Source organism: Chelmon rostratus, chromosome 8 (genome assembly GCF_017976325.1).
Source record: "Chelmon rostratus isolate fCheRos1 chromosome 8, fCheRos1.pri, whole genome shotgun sequence".
Taxonomy (NCBI): Eukaryota; Metazoa; Chordata; class Actinopteri; order Chaetodontiformes; family Chaetodontidae; genus Chelmon; species Chelmon rostratus.
Window position 1 is genome coordinate 6,179,044 of NC_055665.1, and position 27,490 is coordinate 6,206,533.

The 27,490-nt window shown below is 44.1% G+C and overlaps 1 protein-coding gene across 2 annotated transcripts in view; it reads left to right on the forward strand.

Annotated features, from left to right (window-relative positions):
- Positions 1–376: 376 nt before the first annotated feature.
- LOC121611063 (lamin-A-like) overlaps positions 377–27,490 on the forward strand; it is a 30,260-nt gene continuing 3,146 nt past the window's right edge. Inside the window, exons 1-12 of one of the 2 annotated variants that reach the window (XM_041943445.1) lie at positions 377–479; positions 2,390–2,775; positions 19,705–19,861; positions 20,537–20,662; positions 21,309–21,479; positions 22,041–22,166; positions 22,845–23,065; positions 24,781–25,093; positions 25,358–25,465; positions 25,844–25,963; positions 26,059–26,118; positions 26,225–26,398. In XM_041943445.1, coding sequence (XP_041799379.1) covers positions 2,435–2,775; positions 19,705–19,861; positions 20,537–20,662; positions 21,309–21,479; positions 22,041–22,166; positions 22,845–23,065; positions 24,781–25,093; positions 25,358–25,465; positions 25,844–25,963; positions 26,059–26,118; positions 26,225–26,398 — 1,917 coding nt within the window. In that variant the 5' untranslated portion in view covers positions 377–479; positions 2,390–2,434. Of the gene's footprint in view, positions 609–2,389; positions 2,776–19,704; positions 19,862–20,536; positions 20,663–21,308; positions 21,480–22,040; positions 22,167–22,844; positions 23,066–24,780; positions 25,094–25,357; positions 25,466–25,843; positions 25,964–26,058; positions 26,119–26,224; positions 26,399–27,490 lie in introns of both variants that reach the window. The other variant, XM_041943444.1, reaches the window with a different exon arrangement.

Genomic DNA, 27,490 nt, shown 5'->3' on the forward strand with positions numbered 1-27,490 from the left:
CAGCAGGGAGTAGCAGAGTGAGATCTGCAGGTTTGCACACTTTCACCCACCTGGGAGCTGTTCAGTATCATCGGTGTCACCGCGTTTTATTGACAGGCCACTTGCACCCGCCGCTGAGGTCAGTATGTCTGCGAGAGCGCCGTCTGAGTGAAATGAGAAAGGAAAAGATAGGGCCGGTGCAGGGAGAGATAAAGCTCAGCAGCTGCTCTGTGTGTGTCCACACACACACATGCGCACACACACACACACACACACACACACACACACACACACAGTCTGTCTAGCCTGACTCCTCCTCGCCGCCCCACCCTCCCCTCTCTGGTGCTCCCGCCCCCTCTTTCCCTCTTCAGCAGTAGGTACATGTGCAGTGAGCGACAGCTAGGAGAGCAGTTCAGGGCACGAGCCAAAGGCGCACACACCCACTAGCAGAGAGCAAGACTGCATTATTCAACGGATCCTCTTCTCTACGCTCATCTGGGGTACGGCACACACACTCACAGCAGCTCTCACGCACACTCACAGCAGCAGATAAACTTCAAGAAAGGTCCTGTACACTCACTTTTAGTCCTGTCAGCAGGCTGCAATCGAGAGGTTCTCAAACAACTGAGGTAAGGTTCAGAGAGTTTTCCACATTTTAGTCTCCCTGTGAGACTTCTTATGTTGCTTGCACTGCCAGACAGAGCCACTGTTGTGTAAATAGTATTATGGTCTTATTGTGATGCTTGTTTGACCTGTTCAGTCGTCTCAAAGTTGTATCTGCAGTTTCATTTTGTCAGAGAGTGGTGTGGAATAACTTTTGTAACTTTTAAAAGTTGTGGCTCATTGTGCTGCCTGCCGGTGTTGAAGAGTGGGACATCAGACAGCACCTGTTAAAGCTCAGCACATTTGGGGAGCTTAAATGGATGCTTCATTTATTCAAAGTTAGTCTAGAGAGTGCTTGTGTGAGTGTATAGGTCTGCTGCTGTGGGCGTGTGCACGCAACATGTGCATGCATGTGTGCGCCATCCCACCCACATGGGCGTGCACGTCCTTGCGTGCACTTTTGGTAATGGCCGATGAGGGGATGGATGGCAAAGTTTGGTGCCTCCGCCCACTGCTGAACCAAAGTGGAGTAGGTTTTCATGCTGTTCAGTGGGAGAGGGCTGTTAGGTTGTGAGTGGAGCAGCTACTGAGAAAAAGAACAGGTCTCAAGTCACACCTGTTTGGCTGCAGTTGCAGTTGATACACACATTACTAATACTTTTATTAATATCGTTGAAAGCCTCATCCATAATTGCAGCATAGAGCTCTCAAATACAGAAAAACTGCAGTCCTGCTGCATCTTTTATCATGTTGGAAGCATCATTTTTCTTTTCTTTTTAAATGTACGTTCCTCCGTCATTTTCAAATAGAGCCTGACTGTAATATCAGAATATTACAAACAAAATGTTGCATCGTATCTCCAGTGACAGAAGCAGCACTAATCCAAACAGCCAGAAAGTGGATGCATGTCCTTATCAGGGCATCCTGCAGTATGTGTTTACGTTATGAGTCAACATTTTGGTATTATGATCTGTGCTGGTGCAAGTGGTTGTGGGCGAGATGATGACTGCAGAACATGCTGATCACAGTAAAGTAGTGGAGGCAATTACAAGCTTTTTTTGTGGTTTGTCTCCATTTTACCCAAAATACTCTGTGGGGAGCAGAGAAGGAGGGGAATGTATTCATTTATTTTGGTGTCCCTGGCTGCAGCTGCATATTTTAAGTGTAATTATAAACATGTTTAATTGCCTCGTGTGTGAGCCGAAGGTGTGGGTTGGGGTTCGTGGGAAATATGTTTGCTCAGGAGTGAACTGCATGAAGTGGCTTAACTACTCCTACAACAATTAAATGGAGCCGGAGGAGAGAATGGCAAGGCGTATGTTATGACAGTGTGTTACACTGCAGTGAAAGTACCAGTGTGAATAAGAGATATTATCAGGAGCACTAAAAGCAGGAAAAGGATGGGAAAGCTGTAACACCTTCTTTTCTAAAATAGTCGGGGGTTTTGCATCCAAAAAATCTGAAGTTCTTAAAACAAGACCCAAGAAAACACAAATCTCATTCCTCTGAAGGTATATTGCAGTAGTGGATGGTTATTAAATTAAGTTTTATAGATGTGTGTACCTACTGTGGAAAAACGATCCTGGGATATAAAATCTTGCAGAACTGTGAGCAGACCCAGCACTGAAGGCAGGCTGCCCAGATAAGGATCAGAGTTATGCAAGACTGGAACATTTCTTCAGTATAAACTCCATTAAAGTTTAACGTGTGATTCAGCCCGTGATTTGGTGCACTGCGTTTCTAGGGAAGGCAGCCCAGATACTGTGGTTTTCATTAACTCTTCTTCCCTCGCCCTCCTCCCCCACAGCCAGTGACTCACCCCCTCTGCACCTCTTGCTGAGCCATTATTACCATGGAAACCCCAGGCCACAAACGCACCAGCCGTGGTGCCGTTGCCCACTCCCCGGCCCGCATCACCAGGCTGCAGGAGAAGGAGGACCTGTCTAACCTCAATGACCGGCTGGCTGTCTACATCGACAAGGTGCGCTCGCTGGAGATGGAGAACGCCGGACTGCGACTGCGCATCACTGAGTCCGAGTCCTCTGTCAGCCGTGATGTGTCGGGCATGAAGGCGGCCTACGAGACGGAGTTGGCCGACGCCCGCAAGACCCTGGACCAGGTGGCCAAGGAGCGAGCACGCCTGCAGCTGGAGCTGAGCAAGATCAGGGAGGAGCACAAGGAGCTCAAAGCCAGGTAGGAGGAGCATGTGGGGGTGGAGCTTGTCAGGGTGTGGCTACTCCTACAGTACATGTCATATTTCTAGTATATGACAGTATATTCTAAGCATACAGTACACAGAATTTGTGGTTAGTATTCTTTGCATCTCGTCTCTGAGCATTCGTCTTAATGCGCTGCTAAATGCTTTAGAATACAAACAGGCTTTCGTGCAGTTGTAGTTTAGAGTTGGCAGAACCGCCAGGAGCCACCCATAAATCTTTCAAGTTGTGTTGCAGTATTGATGACATAACATTTATTTGCTTCTGTCTGGTTCCTTTGTGGGGGGAATTCCCTGCCTTTTTGGCAAGTGATCCCACACTACCTTGGGAATACTCCTGTAGCTCTGATGCACGAGAATTGCATGCTTTTCAGATTGTAGGCCAATAATATCTGCGGCACGAAACCGTGATTCAGATGAATCGTTCTTTTGGAGTGAAAGGTAAGATGAGACTATTACATGTGACAGAATGTACGGTGACATTATTATCTCATGCCCCTGCACTTGCTGTGGCACATCAGTGGGTGCAGGTTTGTTCTTGCATTTGTGTTCCCTTTAAAACTGACATTGTAAAATGTTAATGTGTTTCCACAACATCTCACAGCAGTGGTTAAGGCGGCACTGCAGTCAAAACAACCAAACATGTGGATGGGAATGTTGTAATTTTACCTTTTGTGCTGCGATGCCTCCAGTTCACACCTGCTGTTGTTCAGCAACTGAGGTGGTGCAACACCCTAATTTTCTGCCAGGAATGCAGTGTGAAGCCATACCCAACATCAGCACTGTAGAAGACATTCCTGGTGGTTACGTTTGTGTGATTCGTCAGTCAGAGTGTGCAGTTTATGTCACTTTAAGCCCCCAGGGGTGTTTTGAGCTGACACACCTCCCACCAAACGGGCTTCACATTTAACACAAAGCATGCTCTGTTGAGCTGGATTTACTGCCCTAATGACAGAATGTCTTTCATTCCAGTGTTTGACATGGCTGCTTCAAGCTGTTTGAGATAACCTATATTGGCTAAAGTGTAGAACTCACATCTGTAATCTGCTGCACCTTTGATGGAGTTGTGCTCAACACTGTAAAAATCACACTAATCGTCATGTGTGAGAGTCAAAGGTAATACGACCTCCATGCAGAAAAAGTTGGGATGCTGTGTAAACCATCGATAAAACAGGTTATGATAATTTGGTAATCCTTTTTGGCAGATGCTCATCTGAAAACAGTACAAAACAATATATTTAATGTTTGAGATTTGCAAATAATTGCATCAGGTTTTACACGTTCTCCCAACTTTTCTGGATTCGGGGTTGGAGATGATTGACTTCGGGTACTGTGCACTGGGAGTTAATGGCAGATAACGGTGTGTCAGATTATCTCTGCCATCTTTTTTAAGATCCTAGCTGAGTGCATGAATAGCAGTCTCACCTGCAGGTTGACAGTTTGACGGTGTTGCGCTCGGCTGTGATTTCAGCTACGTAGGTGAGTATGTGAAGAATAGTCTACTGCTGCAGGGCTCAGCCAGTGGTGGCTGTCGAGGAATTTGTCAATGACTTGTCAAAGTGCACCTCGGGTTAGCAAGGTCAGGGTAGATATGAAGTATTAGTACTCCCCAAGTATAGTTACTTACTTTCCAGACTACATGTGCTCCTTCACAGTCTGCATTTGGTGCACAGAGATTTTTTTTAGAGAGTAGAGGAGCGGAAAATAGACCAAGAAGCATTCAACAGCACTATTGTGCTCTTTTCACTAAGTTGACATAACTATTGAATGTGAACAGTGAAGCATGTCTCAGGGTCGGTGCTGTGCGTGGAAAGATGAATAAAAATGTAAATGTTCTGCAGGATATAGTCTTTAATGTGGCTCATTTGTACTCTGAAGTGCATTTGGGTGTTGACGTTCGAGCTCATCACTCTATGGCTTCTAACTTATTGTTTTGCTTATTGTTGGTGATGAGGATTAGGATGTTGACTTTGTTGTGAGCTCCGGATAAAAGGCCACGTGTAACCTGTGAGTGTTGAGAGAACAGTATTGTTATATTTTGTATTCGCCTCCACAACACCCCCCCATGTCATTGTGCCTCTTCTCCAGCTACTTGGCAAAAAAACGTAGCAACGGCTCCTGCAGCAATATTGTTTTCCAAAGGAAGCAGATGCTTTTGACGCATGTGTGGAAAAGAACCGCTCAGTCCAGCCCGGGCCGGCTTTATCCGCCACACTTTAGCCAGCGTGTTTGGTGTTTGGTTGCCATGGAGCTCTGGGGTCTTGGCTCTGCCGTGTGACAGGGTGGTGACTCAGAGGTTTTTCATGGCCTCTGGAATGGTCTGACTGTGGACTCACTGTAAGGGGAAGTCAGGTTTATTAATACACACCGACGGGCTGTTTGACCGGCCGCTGAGCAGTAGCTTCAGGTGGCGAGAGCAGCTATTGGTGGCACAACGAACACTGGACAGCAGCGTCTCAGAACGTGCCCGGCTAGTCCTCCTCGAGTCTGACAGAACGCACAGCAGCAGGTGGAGCCGTCACTGCATTTCAGTTGACTGGACACACCTGCTCAGCCCAAAGGCATGACACTGCGTCTATTCACACACACACACACACACATCAGCGTATGCATACAAGAAACACATGCTCCCCCCTCCCCCAAGGCAGAACCTCAAGCTGCTGGGCCAGAAAGCCGACCATTCTCTCCCCGCAGCACAATTTGACTTGTAAATAATTCCAAACTGTGGACAAAAGCAGGTGTGGGTGGAATGCGGTGCTGTAAAATCTAAGTCTCACCCTAAAGCTTGGAGCCAGCAAGTTGAGGGGGGTAAAAAAAAAAAAAAAAAAAAGGTCGGAAAACACACAAGCTATGAGCCCCTGAGCTACAGCAGGAACTACAGAAGCGTGTTCACAGGTTTGTCAGGGCCTTGTTTAGTCATCTCCTCTTTAATACTGAAATAGTGCGTCTGTCTGGTGCCTCGTGCCCAGTCTGACCCCCAGCTGTGCCGCTGGCTGTGAAACATGAGCCTGTGTGGGAGAACTAGCTCATCGGTGTCACTGGCAGGACTCGCTCTTTAACTCCTTCCCGAGCGCTCCACCCAGGCAGATGAGCAGGGAGGCCTAATTCTACACATGCAGATTCCATGTCATAGTTTATTCTAGCCTTTTTTTTTTTTTTTCTGCAGAAGACGTGCACTGACATGTGATCAGAAATGCCAAAAATTCATTGCTTCCAGCTTCTCAAATTGGCATATTTTCTGCTTTTGAATCGTTCTCTTGTATTAAACTAGATATCTTTGTGTTTTGGAGAGCAGGCTCCATGACACAATGCATTTGAATATGTCAGCTCAGGCTTTAGGAAATAGGAAATATATAATTTTTAATGGATCTATTGATTAATAATTGAAAGCTGAATTGATGATGAAAACAAATGCAATCCTAGTTAACTATATTAATATAGGATTGTCTGTGGTGTGCATGTGTTTGTATACCTGCTGCACGTGCTGTCTGAAATTGAAAGCTAAAGCCCTTTTTACACTGAAATATAAAATTAAACTTTAACCCCCATCATTTTGTCTGATTAGGATGCAAGATTGAAAATGAAACAGCCAAGCCCTTTTTCCAGACCAGATCTCCTATGAATACATAAAAGCAGGGATTTGCCTGGTCTGAGTTTGCTCCAATCACTCCACCCGACTGTGGTTTAGGGCGTGACGGCAGGTAGACGACGCTCTCAGACATTTTCTAGCTGTCTGTCTGTTGGAACAATGTTTTCAAAAATGGATTAAATAAAAGTGTAGACACAGCGTGGCAGAACATGCCCTGCAGACTGAAATTAGAGAGTCATGCAAAAGCTCCAGTGCATGCTCTCATACTGTGTTCATGGACTGATATGCCATGTGCGGCCCAACTATCAGAGAACACAGCAGGAAGTGCACGTATCATATGACACGTTCCCATTTTCTTTCTTTGGAATATTGCTTCCAATGTGCATTGCCTTTATAAAACATTACCCATTTAGCTTTATGAGGGTGATGTCACTTATTTGTGTTGCTTATCACCTACAATTCTCTTTGATCCAGTCAAGTGTTTGTTTCCTGATTAGCTACATTTCCTCATAATAGCCTGTTTAGATATACAGCTGTATTCTGACCTTTACTTGTTACTGCCTGGAGACAACAACACAGCACATATTTTTATTGTCATTTCAGAGCTGCACAGCCGGCCATGACATTTACGTTACAAAGGAAATGGACCTCTCATGCTAAGCAACGCGTACAATGTGATAAACAGAAGCTTTTTATTATTTAGCCAACGTGTATTATGTGAGGAAAAAGGGGAACGCATGATGGAGAGGTTGCAGAAACAGACGTCACGACAATTGGTCTAATATTAGTCATAGTTATGAGTGAATGAGTAAAGTTTCTATATTAATCCGAGGGACACTTAAGATGCGTCACACATTACTCATCCCTGTTCCTGTTGGGCCTTTTAATGGACGAACATTCAGGCTGCTCACATCCAGCTTGTTGAGATAAAATGTTCGTCTTGAAAGTCTTTTCCTAAAATGGACAAGAGCGAGGCCGCGCTCCGCTCCCGATCGGCCAGTTGAGCCTCTCAGATGCCTTTCCTGTTTGTTAAAAGTGAAGCTTTCTTTCAATAGTCTGGTGGTACATCATTATGCTCTCTGTTTCTCTCGTAAGCAAATGGGAAAATACCTCTGACTGCAGTTCTGACTGACCCTGCCAAGGGACTGTCATTGAATAAGTAATCAGTTCGATGCACATAACAACAGACTGAAGTGTACAAAATATTTGGGAAACTCCAGCAAGTATAAACCCAGTTACTACATTCTTTTTTAATCCTTAACAATATAAAAACTGGCTGTTTGTCGGTAGTTACGACTAAAATATTCTGATACATTCCAGGAACAAGAAACTAAGGCTGTACCTATGACTACCTTCTCTACTGATTAGTCTGCAGAATGTTTTTTAAATATCAAACACTAGTAAAGATCAGCTCATCACAACGTTCTGAAACCCACGTCTTTAAATTGTTTGACCAACAGCCGAAAAACTTTTAGGAGATTTTAGGAGCTTGAACTAGAGAATATTTGACATTCTTCCTGGAAAACATTCAAAAGGTCGATTTTCACAATATTTCATTTATTGTTTGAGCTCTACAAGAAATAAATAAACATTCTGTAAGTAAAGCAGGTGAAATGTGAGTATGTTGTAGCTGCAGAATAGTCTAAACTATGAGGTATTAGACTATACACATCTTCCTTCCAACATCTAAAAGACTGATTATGCAGACTAGATAAAACTTTGATGACTAACATGCTTTTATTAGTTCAGTGTAATGAGTCAGATGAAGCATTAAGGTTGCCAGTTTTGTATAATCCTGGTATATGATTGTCTTAACACTCACTTGTGGAAGCTCAAAGTCTGACCACTTAATTCAGAATGGTCTGCATCGCCGTCATACAGTGGCAGCAGAAAACATCTTCTGGCTGCACTTAGCTCTCAGCTTTTTCAACAGGCTTTTTTCTCTGCACACATTTTGACTTGTCGTATCAGGAGAAGCACAGATAGAAGTAATTAAATTAACAATGGCTTCATTCCATCTAAGTGTCCCAGTAAGTCCTGACAGTGAGCCAGCATGCACAATACCAGGAGCCTGGAGCCGCCTTCATTAAAGTTGTTAATTACACCTGTGCTTTTCCTGTAATGTCATCAATGAAAATGTGTTTCTTTCTCAAAAGCATCTGTCTCAGCGTGACCGGCAGCCTCTCAGACTTGAATGTGGAGCAAAATTAGAAAAAAAACAAGTAAAGAAACTCTCAAATTACTTCTCCAGAACATTAGCATTTCGTGGACTTAGACTTTGTGGCCCCGAGGCCAGAAAACGGGCAGCAAACCACCACCAGCGGCAGATTTCATCGCGCTGCCGTACATCTTTTCCCATGCCGTTTGATCACATTCGCCTCTGTTCTGCTGGCTGCCTCGGGGGGGAAACCCTGTGTTCCCCCACGATGAGCTCAGCTTGTATTATGTGACAGCAGACAATTGTCTGTCACATTGAGTCACACCAGGGCAGATAAGAGCTCAGAGAGGAGCTCGTGATCTGGGGTGTTATCCAGCAGTGATGCAAACAGGATCGCTCTCTCAAAGCGTTGAAGACGCGACTGAATAACTTGTTCAAAAAGGAATCTTTTGTATTGCTTTGCATGTGAGAGCGATAACTAATTTACACCTGAGTGATTTTAAAAAGATATATCAATAATTGTTCTTTGTGGTGTTTCTTCAGTGCTTTGTGACATCTCACAGCAGCAGTAGCTGTAAATCTGCTCCTGTTCAGCCACAAATACTGAAAGCTAGAAGGTGATTGCACGAAAACCAAAGGTGTGATTTTTTTCCATAATGTGACGAATAAGAAAGTCATGTTAATACGAGCAGATTATGGCTGCAAATGATGATTTTCATGACCAATTAATTTGCTAATCATTTCCCAGATCAATTGTCTTGCTTTTTGTTTGTTTTTATAGTTTCCCAGAGCACAAGGTTGCATCTTCAGATTATTTCCTTTGTCCTGCCAACCATCCAAAACACAAAGAGAGGCAGTTTATAATCATAGCAAACAGGAAAATCCAGTAAACCTTCACATGTGAGAAGCTGGAGACGGGGAATATTTGGCCTTTTTACTTCAAAAATGTAATAATTGTCAAAGTAATGAGACAAACCGTCTCAGCTCTAGGGATTATTTAATTTTACAGAATTCTTCTTCTTTAATTTAAAGTATCGAGATATGTTCAGTTTATTTAGAGCAGCAGATACAGCAGCACTGGAGTTTCCAGAGGGGGTTTTTGTGAATGTTTCTGGTATCCTATAGATGATGTCAGGCGGTGCCATAAGGCCTGGTGAGCGTATGGCTGGCCGCTCTGGTGACTATTTGTTCCCTCAGCCCTGAACAGAATACTTTCCAATGGAAAACAGATGTGGCAGGCCCGTAAATGTGCTGGATGGCTGCTGTATGGGGCCGTCTCTCTAGGGTTTATTGATGTGCGAGTAATGAGAGAGTTGGTTTTGGACTTCAGCGGACCAGAACTTGGTAGAGAGTGAAGGTTTTGGCAGGCTGAACGAGAGTTTCCATAGTACCTTCAGAGCCAGCCAAGCCCTCGATGACTCACCCGCACATGGACGGGGTAAATCACTCTAAGATGGTGGGACTCCACACAGTCTCTCTAAGTCTTTCTTCCTCTTGCCTGCTCTCTCTTTCTGCCCAGGGAAGGTGGGTGCACTGTAACCTCAACCCTTCCCGTCCCATCTGGTTAGTTATGCAACAATTGTTCTGTTTCCAGATCTGCCAACGCTCATTTATTCTGAAATAAAGTTAGCAGTTCATTGGAGCAGTTCTACTATGGAATCTAAACAGGGCACAGAGTTTGTTTCACAGTCTCAGATGTTCTGCATTAACTGTTGTTCTTGTTTATAAAGGCTGAGCAAAAGTGACCAGGAGCCAACTTTTTCCATCTTGATGTGGCTCTCCATGTGTCGTCTTTTGTTGTGCTTTGGCAAAGTGATCGGAGATGCTGATTAGTTTCATTTAAAATCTGTCCCACCTGTACTTTGTGGGTCGTTCACTGCTCTGCTGCTTAACTGTTGCGTGGATGTTCTTTTTTAAAACAACTTGTTTTCCAACACACACGCACGCTCCTGTGGCTCATCAAGCTGGCATGTTTTTTTTGTTTTTTTTTTTACTTGTTCTCAGATGGGTGGGGTTTGCCACAGAGAACAGTACACAGAGTGCCAGAGCAGAGACAATCACAGGAAAACAAAGGAAAGTCAATGCAGCGTCGTTTTCAGTGTTTTACAGCTCACCTGGCGCCACTCGAATTGTCCTGATGTAAAACCCACCTTTTGCTTTGGACGTGTGCTGTTAGAACACATATCTCTTTCTCTTGGATCTCTCATTGACTCACCAGTGAGCTCTCTGCGTTTCCTGTACATCTGTATTCAATGCCAGTCGGCTTTGCCTTCGCGTGAGAGCGCCCAGTCGCCAGGCTCGTCCCGTAACCACAACTTGGTCACACTCCAAGCATCAAATCCCTTTTTCCTCACAGGCAAGCACAAGCTGAAGAATGCTGACCGAAGCCTGTCACAGTCTCAGAAACTCCACATGGGTTTAGTTTAGCTTAAAGTTAACATTGGCTGGAAAGAGCGCCGTGCCTCGTCGGAGGGGAGGCCAGAACACAATCTGTTTCTGCATGCAGCGCAAGCGAGAGCGGTGATCCACCGGGGAGATTTCTTGCTAATGCAAATGAGAATTAAACTGCAAATTGAGACACTGTTCCAATCAGAGTGATGTGTGAATTGCCAACTTAAGAAGTACAATTAATGTGCAGCACCACATATGTGCAGAGCGTCAATGCTAATTGACCAGAGGCCTCTTCTGGCAGCGAGGCATCCTTCTATACTTAAACCAGGAGCGTTGAGGCAATGCAGTTGAACCTGTTATCAAAAGGATGCAGTTATTTTAGTGCCTACGGGCTCAGTAAAGTTACATAATTAAACAATAGTCATTTGCATGGACTTGTACATATGATTGTTTTTCAGGTCTGATCAGGATTTTTTTAAGACTGACCATGAAACTGGTTGAGGGCATACTAACTGTTCTTACTTTAATTCATTCCTTTGTGAATGACCAAACTAAATGTAGTGAGGATGGAAAGGGGAAAGGTCGGCTATATTTAGAGAAGGGAACATTTTAGGTGATCTATAGGGAATTTGGGAGAACCCTTTTTTTCCTCTCGTCAGTGTTTGAGCAGTGAGTCATCGGGAAACCCCACCCACATGTGCCCACACATGCTTGCCAGACGGGGCGTGTGTGTGTGTGTTTATATGATAACATACCATATGGATCAATGGATACTTGTACTGCATGTCAGAGGAATTCTTTGGATAGTCCTACAGGAAATGAACGAGGTGATGAATTGTTTGTAACTATAGCAGCCCCGTGCAGAGAGTCTCTGGTTTAAACACACTGGCAGGGAAAAACCTCTTGGGTGAAATGAATGAGATGCACCCCCCAGCTCCTCCACAGCTCCAGCAGATGTGCCCATGTGCAAAGCTCCGAACCCCACACTGCTGCAGGGGAGCTGCTCTGTGGTGGACGGCACAGGGCTGCAGCTGTAGTGGGCAGCTCCCAGGTGTCAGTGTGTGCATGTAGGTGTATCAGCCCCTTGCAGCTACACTTTCTTTTTCCATACAACCACCATACATGGGGATATGTTGGTCAATTTTCCCTAAAAAATAAAAATCTCACTTAACTCTAATGGTAACCAGCCATGCAGATCAAATTCAAATTTGCCCTGGGATTGAACCATCCACTGAGATTTCTGCCTCTGCACCAGTAAAATGAGGGTGAAATTAATTGCTCACAACATTGAAAATGTTTCAAAAAGCAACAAAGATGTCTGTCTTTTTTACTTAAGATAAACCAGAGAGCACGCTATCAACAGTTTCTACTTGTAGCAATGAAAACTGTTGACAGTGACTTCTGTGAATTCTCCAGAGTGACAGGAAGAGAAAGAGATCTTAAATTGAACTACAAATTAAACAAATGAACCATTCACCTCAATTATATTGAGCTGGCAGTTTAAATCTCAGATATAATTGTCTCAAAGCCTGGGCAAAAAATCTAAAAATACCTGTATGGGTAGATTGCGCTCAAGGTGAGGAAGGAAATCTTTTATTGTGACTCGGGTGAACCAACTTGGGTGCAGCCAAGATAATGTCCTCTAATTATCAGAAACCATCAGATCAGTGCAGGACAGCAAGAACTCAGACTCTTCCTGCAACGTAGGAAAAACGAGGGCGGCGAGGGTCAGACGATGAAGCTGTGTAATCTCAAGTCTTTTTAAATTTGGAGGCCTGGTAAAGTGGCCAGATTTAATTTCTGTGAGACCTGCTCTAGCTGTTTTAGAAAACTAGAGTAGTGCATTAAAATCGTGCTACTGCGAAATTATAAAAATCATTCCACAGAAATATTAGATGCTTTTTCTTTGTTACTGAATTCAAATGAATCTGCTCTAAAAATGACTAAATTTAAGTCTCAAATTGAGGTCCTGTCTTAGTTCTCGGTGCTGATGAAGCACTTGGCATCAGCGTTGCCACGGGCTCATAAAGCTTTTTTCTGGCTGGAGCGGCTGCAGTAATTCCGCCTCCCCATCTTGCTGGAATTATAGGTTAGTGTGTACAATACGCACACCCTCTGCATCTTGAGATATTTTGAAAATCAGTTTCAAAAAGTCTACACCTTTTTTATTCCATTGCATCCACAGCGTGGTACAACTGGCATACTAGCAGGCCTGACGACAAGGCCTTGGTTGCCACGGCAATGGCATAGCAAAACAGGGGGGGGGGGGGGGGGGGGGGGGGCTTTTTTCTCCCTTTCATTCCACGAGGCGGGGTTCGTTTCTCGTTACTGGGGTGGACAAAGATAGCTGTGAGTCATCCTTGAGGCTGGGAGCCGAGCCAACACATTCCTCCTCCTCCTCCTCCTCCTCCTCAGATTTCTCGTCTCTATTATTCCCCCTCTTTCTCTTTTTCTTTTTGTCTCTTTCTTTTTGCATTTCCATTTCACACTCCCCCACCAGCCTCTCCTCTCCTCCCCTCCTCTCCCCCATCTCACACTGTCTCCGTCCAATAGCTCCCATTTTGTCTCTGCGCCTCACAATGTGTCATTTACTCCATTGTAACAAAATGCCTTAAAAAAAAAGCTTTGATATTGCAGATGAAGAGGGTGGAATGATGTGTAAGCCGTTTTTATTTATTTATTTTTTTCAAGAGTGCAGACATTGGTGTGTGGGAGGAAAGAAGGCATGGCAAATAAGACAAGTGGTCTACACTTAAAATAAGAGCAAAGCTTGCCCAAATTGTCTGTCTTTAATTCCTTCAGTGCAGAATATAAAACATGTATCGCTGCCCTTTCAGCATAAAGGTCTCTCTCAGTTTGCAAGCTTAGAAACAACTCCGCTGCCTTGTTTTACTTGTAACAGATTTCCCTTATCTTGATGAAACAGGCTGGTATTTTTTATATATTTTTTGTTGCTTTATTTACCTAATTTCCCAAATGTAATCCACAATTTGTTTGCTCATCTGCTGGCTCTCAGCCATTTTCAATACCACAGTTGTTAGTCTCATGCTGACTGTGTGTTGTATTGCAAATATTAATAGTGTGTTTCTTAAAAAATAAGTGCAGAGTGGCTCCGCTGCTGTTCTGAGCACAGGCTGCTTTGATGGAGCAGATTGTAAACATGAAGTCAGGATATTTATGCTGAGGATCTCTAATTATACAATTCATGCATGATTGTATAAACAGGTAGTCCCAAGCTAACGCCTGCATGAAGAACTCACACACGCCCTGCTAAGGATTATGTAAATGTATATGAGAACACACACATTCAGGGACATGCATGTGCACTGTATGTGCTGTCACGCACATTTCATAGCACATTAAGAGCTGATGTCATAAGAATACACACACACACACACACACAGTGCACACTTAACTTACATGGTGGTACACACAGTTTTTGCAGCCAATACTCCCACACACGGTGCAGAACAGAGTCAAACATGCACAAATACACCCACATGTACACGTGTACTTAAGAGACATACAAACACACACACACACACACAAGGTTTTCCAAAATCCTTCAGTTGTCTTCAGACACCACGCACTGCTTTAAGCCGACATCTTTCTGGAGATGCCAGAAGCAAAGACGGCATGTTAGGGAGCAGTGCAGACGAGTCCATCATGCCTCTCTGTGTCACACATGTTTAAATGAAGTCCCTTCATTGTAGCCAGCGGTCACTGTTGTGATATTTTATTTAATCTGCTGGTTTCTGTTTTCAGATGATTTTGTCAGCACAGTTCAGTCAAACCACAGCATTTGAAACATCTCCAGTTTGATTTATCATTACGTGTTAACGGTTAAATCCATTTGAATAATTACTAACAGACAAGGATGAAGACTCCTCACAAGTACCTGCAAATGCTGTTTTGTTTGTTTTTTTTCTTGTGGTTTCACATCTGGTTCACATTCCCCCTTAATCGGTATTAACTTCATAGATCTTGCTTGCTTGCTAAAAAATAAATAAATAAAATAAATGCAGTCACGTCAAAGGGACTCATTTCACAATCCATTCAGAGATCATTCCAGAATCCCTTGTTTGGTCAGAAAATTGACGTCGTGCTTTGCTGGTCAATTGATCGCAAACTGCTGCCGCTGCTTTGCTGGAAAAATGAAATGCATTACTTTTAATTTGCCGCGAATCTGTTTCTTTGAGAACTCAACCTGTTAATTAAAAATGCTGTAATAGCACAGTGTTGCTGAGAGACAAATTGCTCAGAGTTCTTCTCTACATTTTCAAAATCTCTATGCTGTGCACCTCTTCAGAGCCTGACAAGCACCTATTTATGGCTGGAACTACTCTAGATCAAACTCTAAATTAAATTGAATTTGCTGTATTAATAAATTCCATGTTTGTGACCAAATTTGGACTCAATAACTGGACCAGAAACACACCATCAAAGCGCTGAACAATGTGAAAGCTGTTACATATGAGATAAAGAAATTATATAAACATTTCCTCCCAAGCACTAATAATAGCACAAGAACTCCACCAGCAGCCAGATGCATGTTTCAGGTGTGTTTCCTGATTGAATTGTGTTCTTGTCTTTGTACAGAACAGAACCACAGTGTCCAAACTCATCATACTGTACCTGCTGTACTGAAGTGTCATTAGCTGTGTTGTCATCTAATCGTCAAGCAAATTTGAAGTGAACTTCTGAAATGTTGCGAAAATGTGAATTAGGTGCGTTTCCATCAACCTTTTGCAATACTTTAAAGTGTGAATGAAGTTTTTTTCTTATACATTTGCTTCGTCTCATTGGCCGTTTAGCCGTTCGAGCCGCCTAGCTGTGGGGATGTCACTGTGTGATGGTTGGTTGCTCCACCCGTTTCATTGGAGGGACAGGCAGACGAATTTCTGTCGACACGTTCCTGGTTCCCAGAGGACGAGGTTTGGTTGACTTTGGGGATCCCCTGACTTCTCCTCTTCCCCCACCACGAGGTTGACGTTTGTGGTTGCGATTGAAATGTTTTGACAGCTATTGGATGGACTGCCATTGATTCAGACGTTCATGTCTGACTTTGGTGAGGCTTTCATCTGTTTCCATCATCATTTCAAAATGTTCATTCCGCCAATACTTTTGATCAGATACCTGCAAAGCTAACACACTAAACTAAGCAAGCATTGGAAGCAATGGAAGCATTATACTGGCTTAACATCTGCATATCAACACTGTTATTGATGAGAATGCTAGCATGCTGACTTTAGCATTTAGCTGAAAGCACCACTGTGCCCTAAGTATGACCTTGCAGAGCTGCTGGCATGGCTCTTAGTCTCGTTCCATTGGCGTGTAATTGGTGCATTTCACAGGGGCCACTTGTACTGAAGCTGCAGTAGATTTCTGTCACAGGCGTTCATCACATTGTTACGATGCATGTCACTCTGCTGTAAGGAAACTCTGTCTCGCCGTCGTATTTGTGTACGAAGAGAGCACAAATAGTGAAACAGCATGTCACTATAGCAAACCCACTTCTGTCCATTAATTCACTGCTGGAGCTGATCCACTGGGCCCATTAGCACTAATGAACGTCACAGCAGCCACACTCACAAGCATCCATCCCGCAGAATCAGACAGTTGAAATGTTTCACCGAGAAAGTATTAACGTCTAGACAAAGAGCTGTATAGTTTCAAGTAATGTTTATCTCAAGTTGTAAACAAATGGGAAAAGTATGTGTGTGTGTGTGTGTGTGTGCAGCATTTACATTTTACAACCCTGTTAAATAGACAGAAAACACGTCTCTCTGTCTCTCTCTCTCATTACAGACCTGTTTTGGTTGATTTGGGTTTATTGAAAAAGTCCATAACATGTTAATGAGCAGCAATGTTCCACTAATACTACAGCGGCCTTGGAAAATTATTTTCCATCACACCTAGAGAGCTACACAAGCCGTAGGGAACACAGCCCAACCAGAGCTGGTTAAACTATTATCCTGTTACAGTCACAACAAGATAATAGTCAAAAAAAACTTTTTGCAGGAGAAACCGCGTCTCGTTTCATCCTGGTTACTAACCTGTATGTCTTTTAGGCGTCGTGACATTTAATTGATGGCTGAGTTTCCTATGGGGTGACTGCTTCAGTCTTTGTACGTTCAAGAATGCAGGGAATGTCTGTAGGTGTTTTACTGTGTGTGTTCTTGACACATTCATGTTTTCTCTCTGTATTTATAGCTATAGTCTCAAGTACTTCCAAAACATTCCAAAGCAGCTGGGACGTTGTATAAAATATAGATAAAATGACAACAACAGACTGGGAAAGTTGTGGAACGTTCCAAAAACACCTGGAATGTTCCACAGGTAAACGGGTTGATTGGTGACAGGTGATAGTATCGTGTTTTGGTAATCCACTTGTGGTGCAGAATCAGAACCTCTCTAGCAACACAAACTGATCATTATAACCATCACGAAGGTATATTGTTGTTGGTGTTGTATTAAACTGCATTAGTTTTATCCTAATAAACTGGCAACTGAGTGCATGTTTCAAAATAAACTTGAGTTTTCTAGTTTAAGTGCAGTGAAACAAGCTGTCACCCAGCAAAGCTTTTACAACCTGCTGTTAAATGATACTGTAGAAGACTGTAGTTTAACGACTAGGCAAGTTTCTGAATTTGAGTTATTGCTGCAAAAAAACAGGAATGTATGAACATCTGGTCCCAACATCTGGTCATTTAAATCTGGTTAAAGGCTCTGGAAAAGGTCAGTTTATGAGGTCCACCTAGAAAAAAACTAATGCTTTGTAATGCAATGAGGGTTATCTAAAAATTAGAAACACGTCTCAGTATAATACAATACAATTCAACTGCATCACAAACTACAGCTTCCAATATGGCCGTGAGGTTGAATCAACACCTGGAAGTCAGAGCCTGAGAACATGTCCGATCAAGTGTGTAGAGATTCACATGCAGCATCACGGGCGTGATTTTGAGTCGGCCACACAGGTGATTGGTGCAGGATGTCTGTGCCTCCTTCACAGAGCCGTGTGTGTGTGTGTGTGTGTGTGTGTGTGTGTGTGTGTGTGTGTGTGTGTGTGTGTGTGTGTGTGTGTGTGTGTGTGTGTGTGTGTGTGTGTGTGTGTGTGTGTGTGTGTGTGTGTGTGTGTGTGTGTGTGTGTGTGTGTGTGTGTGTGTGTGTGTGTGTAACACTGGGCTGTGCCTCTTCTTTTTTTTTTAAATCTGAACAATGACTACTGGGAGGCTTTTATACAATAACCCATTCAAGTTCTCTAAGCTTGATCATGCATCTGTAAAGCATCATGGACACGGCATGTTTTCTCTGGATTTAATTTTAGACTTTTTTTTGGCTATAAATGATTCATTCATTTTTCAGCTTTTTCCACTTTCAGCTGTTTCTGTTTGTCCCTGAAGCAGGCAGCCGCAGCATAGTTCTGCTTTTCCACCACTTTATCTCGTCTCTTTGTCCCGGCTCTTTTCAGTAAGAAGAATCGCATTTTCAGTCTCTTCTAAAGCCTCATTACTGTTTATTGAATGCAGTAATAGATATTGATTTCTGTGTCATAAACCAATAAATTACAGTTTCACTTCTGAGGTAATAGCTTGTGAATGGGCTCTGTCTTTGCTGTAAAGCATTACTCTGTGGAGTAACTTTATCTCGCTGTGAGTGTGTTTGCCTCACAGTTTAAGTGTATCTGTAGCTCATTCTGCCTGCTCGTCCTAACACCCGGCTGCCAGTGACCAGAGGACTCTGAGGTCAGCGTGAGCAGCCTGGAAGCCATCTCCCCCAGCAGATGGCCATTATTAGTGACAATGAAGACTAGCCCACAGGGCCAAATAGAATAACAGGGAGCCCATTTCCTTCTTGGCTGCCATGAACCACCTATACTGCTAACAACCCCTCTTTCTCTCTCCCCTCCACTCTCTTCATCTTCTGCTGGGAATGCATTGTTTTTCCGTGGTTGTATCCAAGTCGTTTGTTTTTCCAACCAGAACTCTAAATTGGTTCCTGTAGAGATGTTAGAGGAGAGGCGGTGCACACATGCACAAGCACATGCGCAACAAACGTGCATCCTCTTAACTCAACGCAGGGCCCCTGGAGAGAGAGTTAAATTGGCTCTCATTCAGTGCGGAAGGCTAATAACAGCACGTTGACGTTTTGGCCTAAGTTCAGTTCACATCAACAGCGGACAACTGCTTCCCTCACTGCACTGTACAGTACAATGGCACTTTGTGTCATCCACAACGTCTGCCTCTGCAGCACAGTTACACACTGCTCATCATGTTTCACTCAAAGCTTAAATAAAGCAACAGGCACTCATTAGCGTTAACACAAGTCTGCAGATTTGAGACCTAATGGGAGCTACAAAGAAATCATGACTCAGAGTTACCAAAGAAACACATTAACTGGGTGAAAAGGATCGACTGTGTCATGTAAGACTGGCACAGAAAACTATCTGTGCATTACTCACATTTAAATAACATGTGCTATGAGGCAACTTTATTTGTATAGCACCTTTATAACACAGATGCAGTTCAACGTGTTTAACACAAGTATAATAAAATAAAGCATAAACAGTCTAGTCTAGTCTAGTCGAGTTTTTAAAGCAACATGAGATGAATTACACAGCTCCAGGAGACCAAAAGACAAGCAGCATTTCCAGAGAGGAAGAGAGGCCACAATGGAAACCCACCAACAGGGATATAAGAGACCTATACAGCAGGGGGTGGTAATGATACAGTAAACTAACGTCCACTTCGTCTCATGTCTTCACAGGAACAGTAAAAAGGAGTCTGACCTCGAGGCGGCTCTGGCCAGGCTGAGGGACCTGGAGGCCCTGCTCAACTCTAAAGATGCTTCCCTCACCACCGCCTTGGGGGAGAAGCGAGCCCTGGAGGCCGAGGTGAAGGACCTCAAGGCCCAGCTGGCTAAGGTAAAAACATTTGTGTTGGACCTGGAATCTGACATGGTTGTTGAAGGCAGGCGGGGTTTGTGTCATAGCTCAGAGCAACTAGAAACCCATTCAGAAAACACGGAGAAGCGTCAGAAATGTTAATTTCTACACTGTGGCAGAGCAAGCACCTACGCTAACATTAGGCTCGTTCCAGATTACAGCGAATATTTTTCCAAGACTCTTAATTGCAAACAGAAACCGTTGTGGTCCTGCCACCGTTTACATGTGGTTAATCTCCAGAGACTTGCACTGATTGTAATCAGCCAAAAATTTAATGAACCCTTGTTGCCACCTGTTAGAAAAGCGGTAGTTTGTTGGAGTGCCAAGCCACAGTGACTGACATTTGAAATGATTGTCTCAGTGTGGGCGCTTTCTCTGCCTCGTAGGTGCGGAAATGCCTCAATGGAAGTAGTCATTTTATCTAAACCCTCCAGGCAGTTGATTATGAATGAGGACAAGGTGGTGAGGAAGACAAGGTTGCATTCTCTGCAGTTTGTTTTATCAATGAATTTTAACACAGGTTCTGACGTAGATGCAGTTGTGACCGTGCTCCACCTACTGGCCACTTGCAGGAACTACAGTTTTTTTTTTCTTAAAAGAAGAGTTCACAGCTCAAACAGTGCTACTCAGATTGCTGCATGTCTTTCCTCCCAGATTGATGGTAACTTGGCGGATGCCAAGAAGCAGCTGCAGGATGAGATGCTCAGGAGAGTGGACGCCGAGAACCGCCTGCAGACCTTGAAGGAGGAACTGGAGTTCCAGAAGAGCATCTACAACGAGGTTCTCACTCTTCACCTTAACCTTTCTATTTTTATTGAGCTCTCTAAGTCATCTGTCCTGCTCTTCACCTTTCCCACAGGATATTGATTCACTTCCAACCACCTGCTTGTTTGATTTACAGTCCTGATGTCTCACAGATGCACTTAGCTGCTGCTCACCCCTCCTCTTTACACATAAATGATAAAACACAGTGCAAGTTGAAAGATATACAAATTAAACGCTTAGATTTCAGTTCTTGTCTTACTGAAGTCACAATTGTCCCAATGTTCTGGTCGTAGTCAAGCTCTGACCAAAGCTTGCAACAGCAAGCAACATGATTAGGAGTTGCTTAAAGGTCAGCAGAGAGGTGGATTTCTCTGCTGGAGCTGTGTGTCTAAACAGGTAATTACTGCACAGCGACTACTAATCAATGCAATTAAGTTCACTGACCGGAGTAGGTTTTTGCATGTGGAGTCTTTTGAGTTGTTTATAGTGCCTGAAAGCAACTGAACCAAACATCAATACAAATGACTGGTTTTGTAGTTTGATAAAGCAATATAGAGTTGAGAAAGTCAAATCAGCTTCTGATCAACACAGCAACTGTCCATGAAACTGAAAGTAAGTGTGCTTGAGACTGATAACCACCAACCTGTCTGTCTGCCTGTAGGAGCTGCGCGAGTCCAAGCGTCGGCACGAGTCTCGCATGGTGGAGGTCGACAGCGGGCGGCAGCTGGAATTTGAGAGCAAGCTGGCCGAGGCCCTGGCCGAGCTGAGGACCCAATACGAGGATCAGCTCAACCTCTACAAGGAGGAGGTGGAGAAGACCTACACCTCTAAGGTTCGTCTGGATGCTGCACGAGACACAGCTCTGTCGACACCTAGACCCGAGGCAGAGGCCGTTACTCAGTTTGATTAATGGTAGTTCAGCTTTGTGTGTTTTGCATTCAGATGATGCATAACATTGATTTACACTCAATCAGTGTATAAATTCCTCCTTTAACTTCTTCTGCAACGTCTCTCTCTATTAGAAGAGAGATTAATTTAACACAAACGCTGTCTTGTGGGAATCTTAAGGAGGAAAAACACAACAGAAGTTTTTGTCAGTTGAATTTACTTGAAACCATAGTTAAACTGTTGTTTGCTTTACTGCACACAATGAGAAAATCTATTTTGGGAATTGCTGTTTTGAATTAACTTAATAGGAAAGATTACAAGTAGCATTGAGCTAAAGAGTTATTTCTGCTGCAGTGTTCGGTCTGCAAGACAGTTAAAAGACTAACGTCCCCTGAAATAGAGTAAGAGCTGATCGTCTGTGTTTGAGACAGCACAGTTTTTGTAAGGCGGTTCAGTGTGGTAAACAACTGCTGATAACAGGCCGCATCATGTCTCCGTGTGTCAGCTGGAGAACGCTCGCCATTCAGCCGACAGGAACAGCCACTTGGTGGGAGCTGCCCATGAAGAGCTGCAGCAGACCCGTGTTCGATTGGAGGGCATGTCGGGCCAGCTCAGCCTGCTGCAGAAACAGGTACGCACACTCGCACTGTCAGTGGTGCTGGTTTTACCGGCCACGCTGCTGTGTGGATAACTGGTACTGTCAGGAAAGCCCTCCGACTTCTTCATCTCTGAGCACCATTGATTCATTTAACGCTAAGCTTCACCTCACTCATCGAGCACACTGAGGGCGTCTTCACACCTACTGTTCATTTGCTCTGGACTGAATCAGTTGATGAGTCGGTGAACATTGAGCGTTTTCCCCTCAGTTTGGTTTCTTTTCACACAGAGAAAAAGCCAAACGAGCCAAAATGCAGCACAGAAACCACTTGAGAACGCTCACTCATTGGTCAGAAGTGTCAGGGGCGGGAGCAAAAACAAACATAAACATGGGAGGAAGGTCCTGAAGGAGGTTTGCTGACCAAAAACAGAGCAGCAGTCCAAGTCCAACCACCATTCATTCTCCAGCTACTTCCTAGAAACTGTTAAATTCCCTCACCTGCGTCCCACTTGACCGAGACCACCTCCTGCAAGGGTCGCGGTCTGGTTGTTTGGTCTGCACCGGAGTTTGATTGACAGCTTTCACACCAGCCCAAACAAACCGCGCTAACCAGGCAAACACAGTGAAAACACCTTATCTGAACTGTTGCTAGTGTACAGACCGCTCAGTCTTAACTGTCTAACCTTTGTGTCTGCGTTCTGTCTACATCAGCTGTCAGCAAGCGAGGCCAAGGTGCGGGAGCTTGAGGACGCTCTGACGAGGGAGCGGGACATGACGCGCCGGCGGCTGGAGGATAAAGAGCGGGAGATGGCTGAGATCCGAGCTAAGATGCTGCAGCAGCTGGAAGAGTACCAGGAGCTGCTGGACATCAAACTGGCCCTGGACATGGAGATTAATGCTTACAGGAAGCTGCTGGAGGGAGAGGAAGAGAGGTGAGGTTGTTGTAAAACAATAGATCGCACACTGAAAAACATGGCCACCGTGAGACAGAGGAAGGTCTACATGTTGTTACAGGGAGTGAGGAATCACTAACAACACAGAAAAGAAACAGTAAAGTTACGACTTTCTTTACTGACTTTGCCAGTTAAGCACAGATCAGCTTAAATTAACAGTGTATTGAATAACCACTCTGATATAACCACACATGTGGACAGGTCCACATACTTGTGTGTTCTTTTAGTCTGGTGCCTGTTTTTCCTGGTTTTAGCCACTTAAAGGAAATAAAGGGAAAATCGTCTTGTTACAGCATATTTTAGACTACAGTGTGCTTCCAGCTTTGTTGCAGCAGTTTGGTGCACACAGTCCGGTCCATAAAGATGTTTTCCAGTATGGTGCTGAAGAAGGTGACGGGCCTGCAGGAAGCCCTGAGCTCAACCCCTTTCAACACCTTTGGGATGAACTAGAACATCGACTGTGAGCCAGGACTTATTGCCCAACATCAGTGCTGGACCTCACTGATGCTCTTGTGGCTGAATGGGATCAAATCCCTGCTGCCAGGTTCTCAGATCTGCTTGAAACCAGAAGAGTGGAGGCTTTTGCAACAGCAGATTAATGGTCATAGCTACCTCCGCCAAGGACGTTATGTTTTTGGTTCAGTTTGTTTGTTTGTCTCTCAGTAGGATTAAAGTAAAAACTACTGGCCTGATTTTCATTGAATTGGTGGAACGGTGTAGCAAACGCCAAGGAAGATCTGAATCATGAGGCAGATACACAAATTATGACAGAAGAGTAGACTGTTGGCCTTGGCGGAGGTCTGTGCTCTCTGAGTGCGCTTGTAGCTCTGGATGATGATCATGAACAGTCACACATGGGTGTAGTGTTCAGATGTCCAAATATTTTTGGCCATGACGTCTAAGACTTGTTTCTGCTGCGAGCAGCTGAGTCAAGCTCGTTTTCTGTCACAAATAAATGTCTGCACGTAGCGTGCTGTCTGTCAGTTCAGCCGCGAGGGTCAGTGTGACGTTCGTTTCATCGTCTGCTCATGTTCGAGAGGGTCCACACGCAGACGTCTGGTTCAGTTTACACCCAATTTAGATAAACAGAACCGTGTGCAAACCCGCTGTCCTGTTGCATGCATCTCTGTTTTGAACTATATGAGCAGCTTTAGACCTAATTTTCCTGAAGAACATGCAATGTAGTGCTTCTGAATCCATAAAGATACCATTTTCTTGTCTACATCCATTAATATATAATTAACTTTCTCTCTCCTGCAGCCCCACTGCAGCATTCCTCCAGCTTTCTAACAATTCATTGCCTGATCTTTTACAGCAATGCTGTTAACAGGTACTATAAGTAAAAAATAAGAGGAAGAGACGATCTGTCGATTACTATCACAGAAAACTGACAGTGAACAAAGTACAGGCTCAGTGGAAACACTCAATTATGAAGGATGGTCTTAAAGTTAAAGAGAGGTGCAAATGTTTTGATACAGATCTTTTAGACTGCTGCAGTCACAGCAGAGGTGGGTTTTCCTCGATCAGTCCTGGTTTGGGGCTCTCGGAGCATCAACCAATCACTTGCTTGCAGTAGTGAGGATGAGATATAAAAAGGCACTTCAGCAGCAATGTGAGACTGTTTCTGTATGTTACAGTCTCACATGCCCTGCTCTGTATCCATCATCTAAAGCTCCTCCTCGCTCTTTCCTCAGGCTGCGTCTGTCACCCAGCCCTCCACCCACCAAGGTCACAGTGACAAGGACCTCCGCCTCAGGCCACGGCCACACCAGCCGCCTTCTCCACTCCGCCACCACCGCCACCGCCTCCAGCAGCCGCAACTCCTCCGGCACGGGCAGCACCAAGAAGCGCCGCCTCAATGACAACGACAGCGAGACCTCCAGCATGGTGGGGGGCACTGTGACCAAGACTCGCATCAGTCAGCACGCTTCAGCCAGCGGGCGCATCACCGTGGACGAGGTCGACCTGGAGGGCAAGTTCGTCCGTCTCAGCAACAAGGCCGACGAGGTAAATGACGCCTTTCACTGCACCTTGATCTTGTATTTTTATAAGATACAAGAATGACTTTCCTGTAGCTCTGCAAACAGTTTTATATTTTTGTTTTTGTAATTTAATTAACCAACGTATAATCAAAAATAGCATTCGGCTACTCCTCTTGATGCTGAGTCTGTATTCTATTTATCTGCAGCCTACACCTTTTCAGTCTATTGAACATTTATACGTTCAAATTAAATTTCAGATGTTTTTAAGTTGTCTGCCGTCTGTCTGTAGGACCAGTCTCTGGGCAACTGGCAGGTGAAGAGGCAAGTGGGTAATGGCAGCCCCATTACCTACAAGTTCCCCCACAAGTTCACTCTGAAGGCTGGAGGAACTGTCACTGTAAGTTTTCTGGATTTGTCTGTTTGTTGATCATTGACCCCTGTTTGCCCGCTCATAAAGGAGATTTTTGGTTTGATGAGTGGGTTCCCGTTGTGTTTGCATCATGTACATGTGGACGAGCATGCGGGTGACATAATGCGCATTCCTGCCAATGTCTTCACACTTTGTCACAGATTGACAGGTGGCAGTAATTCACTAAGATAAACATCAATGTTTCAAAATACAGGAAAGAAGACTGAAGCTAGGAAACATGGATATAATGTTTTATGTGGAGGGAAATGCCTTCAACAGGCACACAACATCCACAGCGGCACCGCTCAGATCTCTATCTCAGTCAAATGGTTATTATTGTAGCTTCATGATCTCTTGCAATCTCAGATCTGGGCTGCCTCTGGCAATGGAACCCACAACCCCCCCTCCGACCTGGTGTGGAAGAGCCAGAACTCGTGGGGCACCGGCGACCTCCTGCAGACCTCCCTGATCAGCGCCAACGGCGAGGTCTGACTTCACCTGTATTCCTCTGAGCTCGTCTTACGCTTCTCTTCCTTTTAACTACAGTAACTGAATCGTTTTGTGACTTTATTCCCCAACAGGAAATGGCCATGAGGAAAGTGACACGCACCCTGTTCCATGACGATGATGATGATGACACGGTAAACCCCTCTTCAGTTTTATTATGCATCAGGAACAACGGAGCAGCGTCTCCCATTCGAGCAGAGGTGTGAAGTAACTAACCCTGTCGTGTGTCGCCCCCTGCAGGGAGCTCACAGCACGAGCGGCGCAGACAACGAGTACAACCTGAGGAGCCGCACGGTGATCTGCGACTCCTGCGGGCAGTCGGCGGATCGCAGCTCAGGAGTTTGCAGCAGCGGGGGTCTACCTGAAGGCCTCGGGGGACACTCTTTTTTTATGGGCACCAATGAGCCCAGACAGGTAACTCCACGGTTACTGTTTTACAACATGAAGAACAGCAATTACACAGCACAAAGTACAACAGCACTGTATTTTATTTTACAACAAAATATGACTTTATATTATTGATTTAAATTGTGTTTTTTTATTTGTGATTACAACCCTGATTCCATAAAAGTTGGGACTCTGTAAAAAGTAAATAAAAACAAAATGCAATCATTTGCAAACAAACAAACAAACGAGCTGACAACAGTTTTACGATGTGTTCCTGAGCCCATGTATTAACATCCTTTATCCAATCATGTGTTCACAAAGTGGTGAACCTCGCTCCATCCTCGCTTGTGAACGACTGAGTCTTTCCAAGATGCCCCTTTCATACCCAATCATGATACTATCACCTGTTACCAATCAACCTGTTTACCTGTGGAATGATCCAAACAGGTGTTTTTGGAGCGTTCCACAACTTTCCCAGTCTTAAATTGTTCCTGTCCCAACTTGTTTGAAACGTGTTGCTGCATCAAATTCAGAATAAGCAGATATTTACAAAAATCAATGAAGCTGATGAGGACAAACATTAAATATATTGTCTTTGTACTGTTTTCAATCGAGTAGATGTCAAAAAGGATGAGCAAATTATCACATTCTGTTTTATGTTTCACACAGAGTCCCAGCATTTCTGGCATCAGAGTTTGTACAGTGGAAAACGTTTGGTATAAAAACGATAAAAGCACAGATGCCAGGACGATTTTGGCATTTTAATTAAAAAAAAAACAGAAATTCTATAATATTCTGTTTAATATATAATAATTATTTGTTTAACATATAATAAAAATATATAAAATCAGTAACGTGCATGGAAACAACAAGGCCACATTGCGTAGGTTGCTATAGCAATACACAAACAAGGTAATAGAGGAAATCCCACAGCCGTAAACTGTGAGTTTGACTGAGATTTGCCTCCAGCAACCAGAAGTGGAAACAGAGCAGCTTCAACCCGACAGGACACCATGAAAAGCAGAGAAAGCTGTGTTTAACACTGACTGCCATCAGTGCACCTGAGGATTAGACCAGCTCAGCCTTTGTTTAATCAAACGATTAAACAACCCTAAAAAT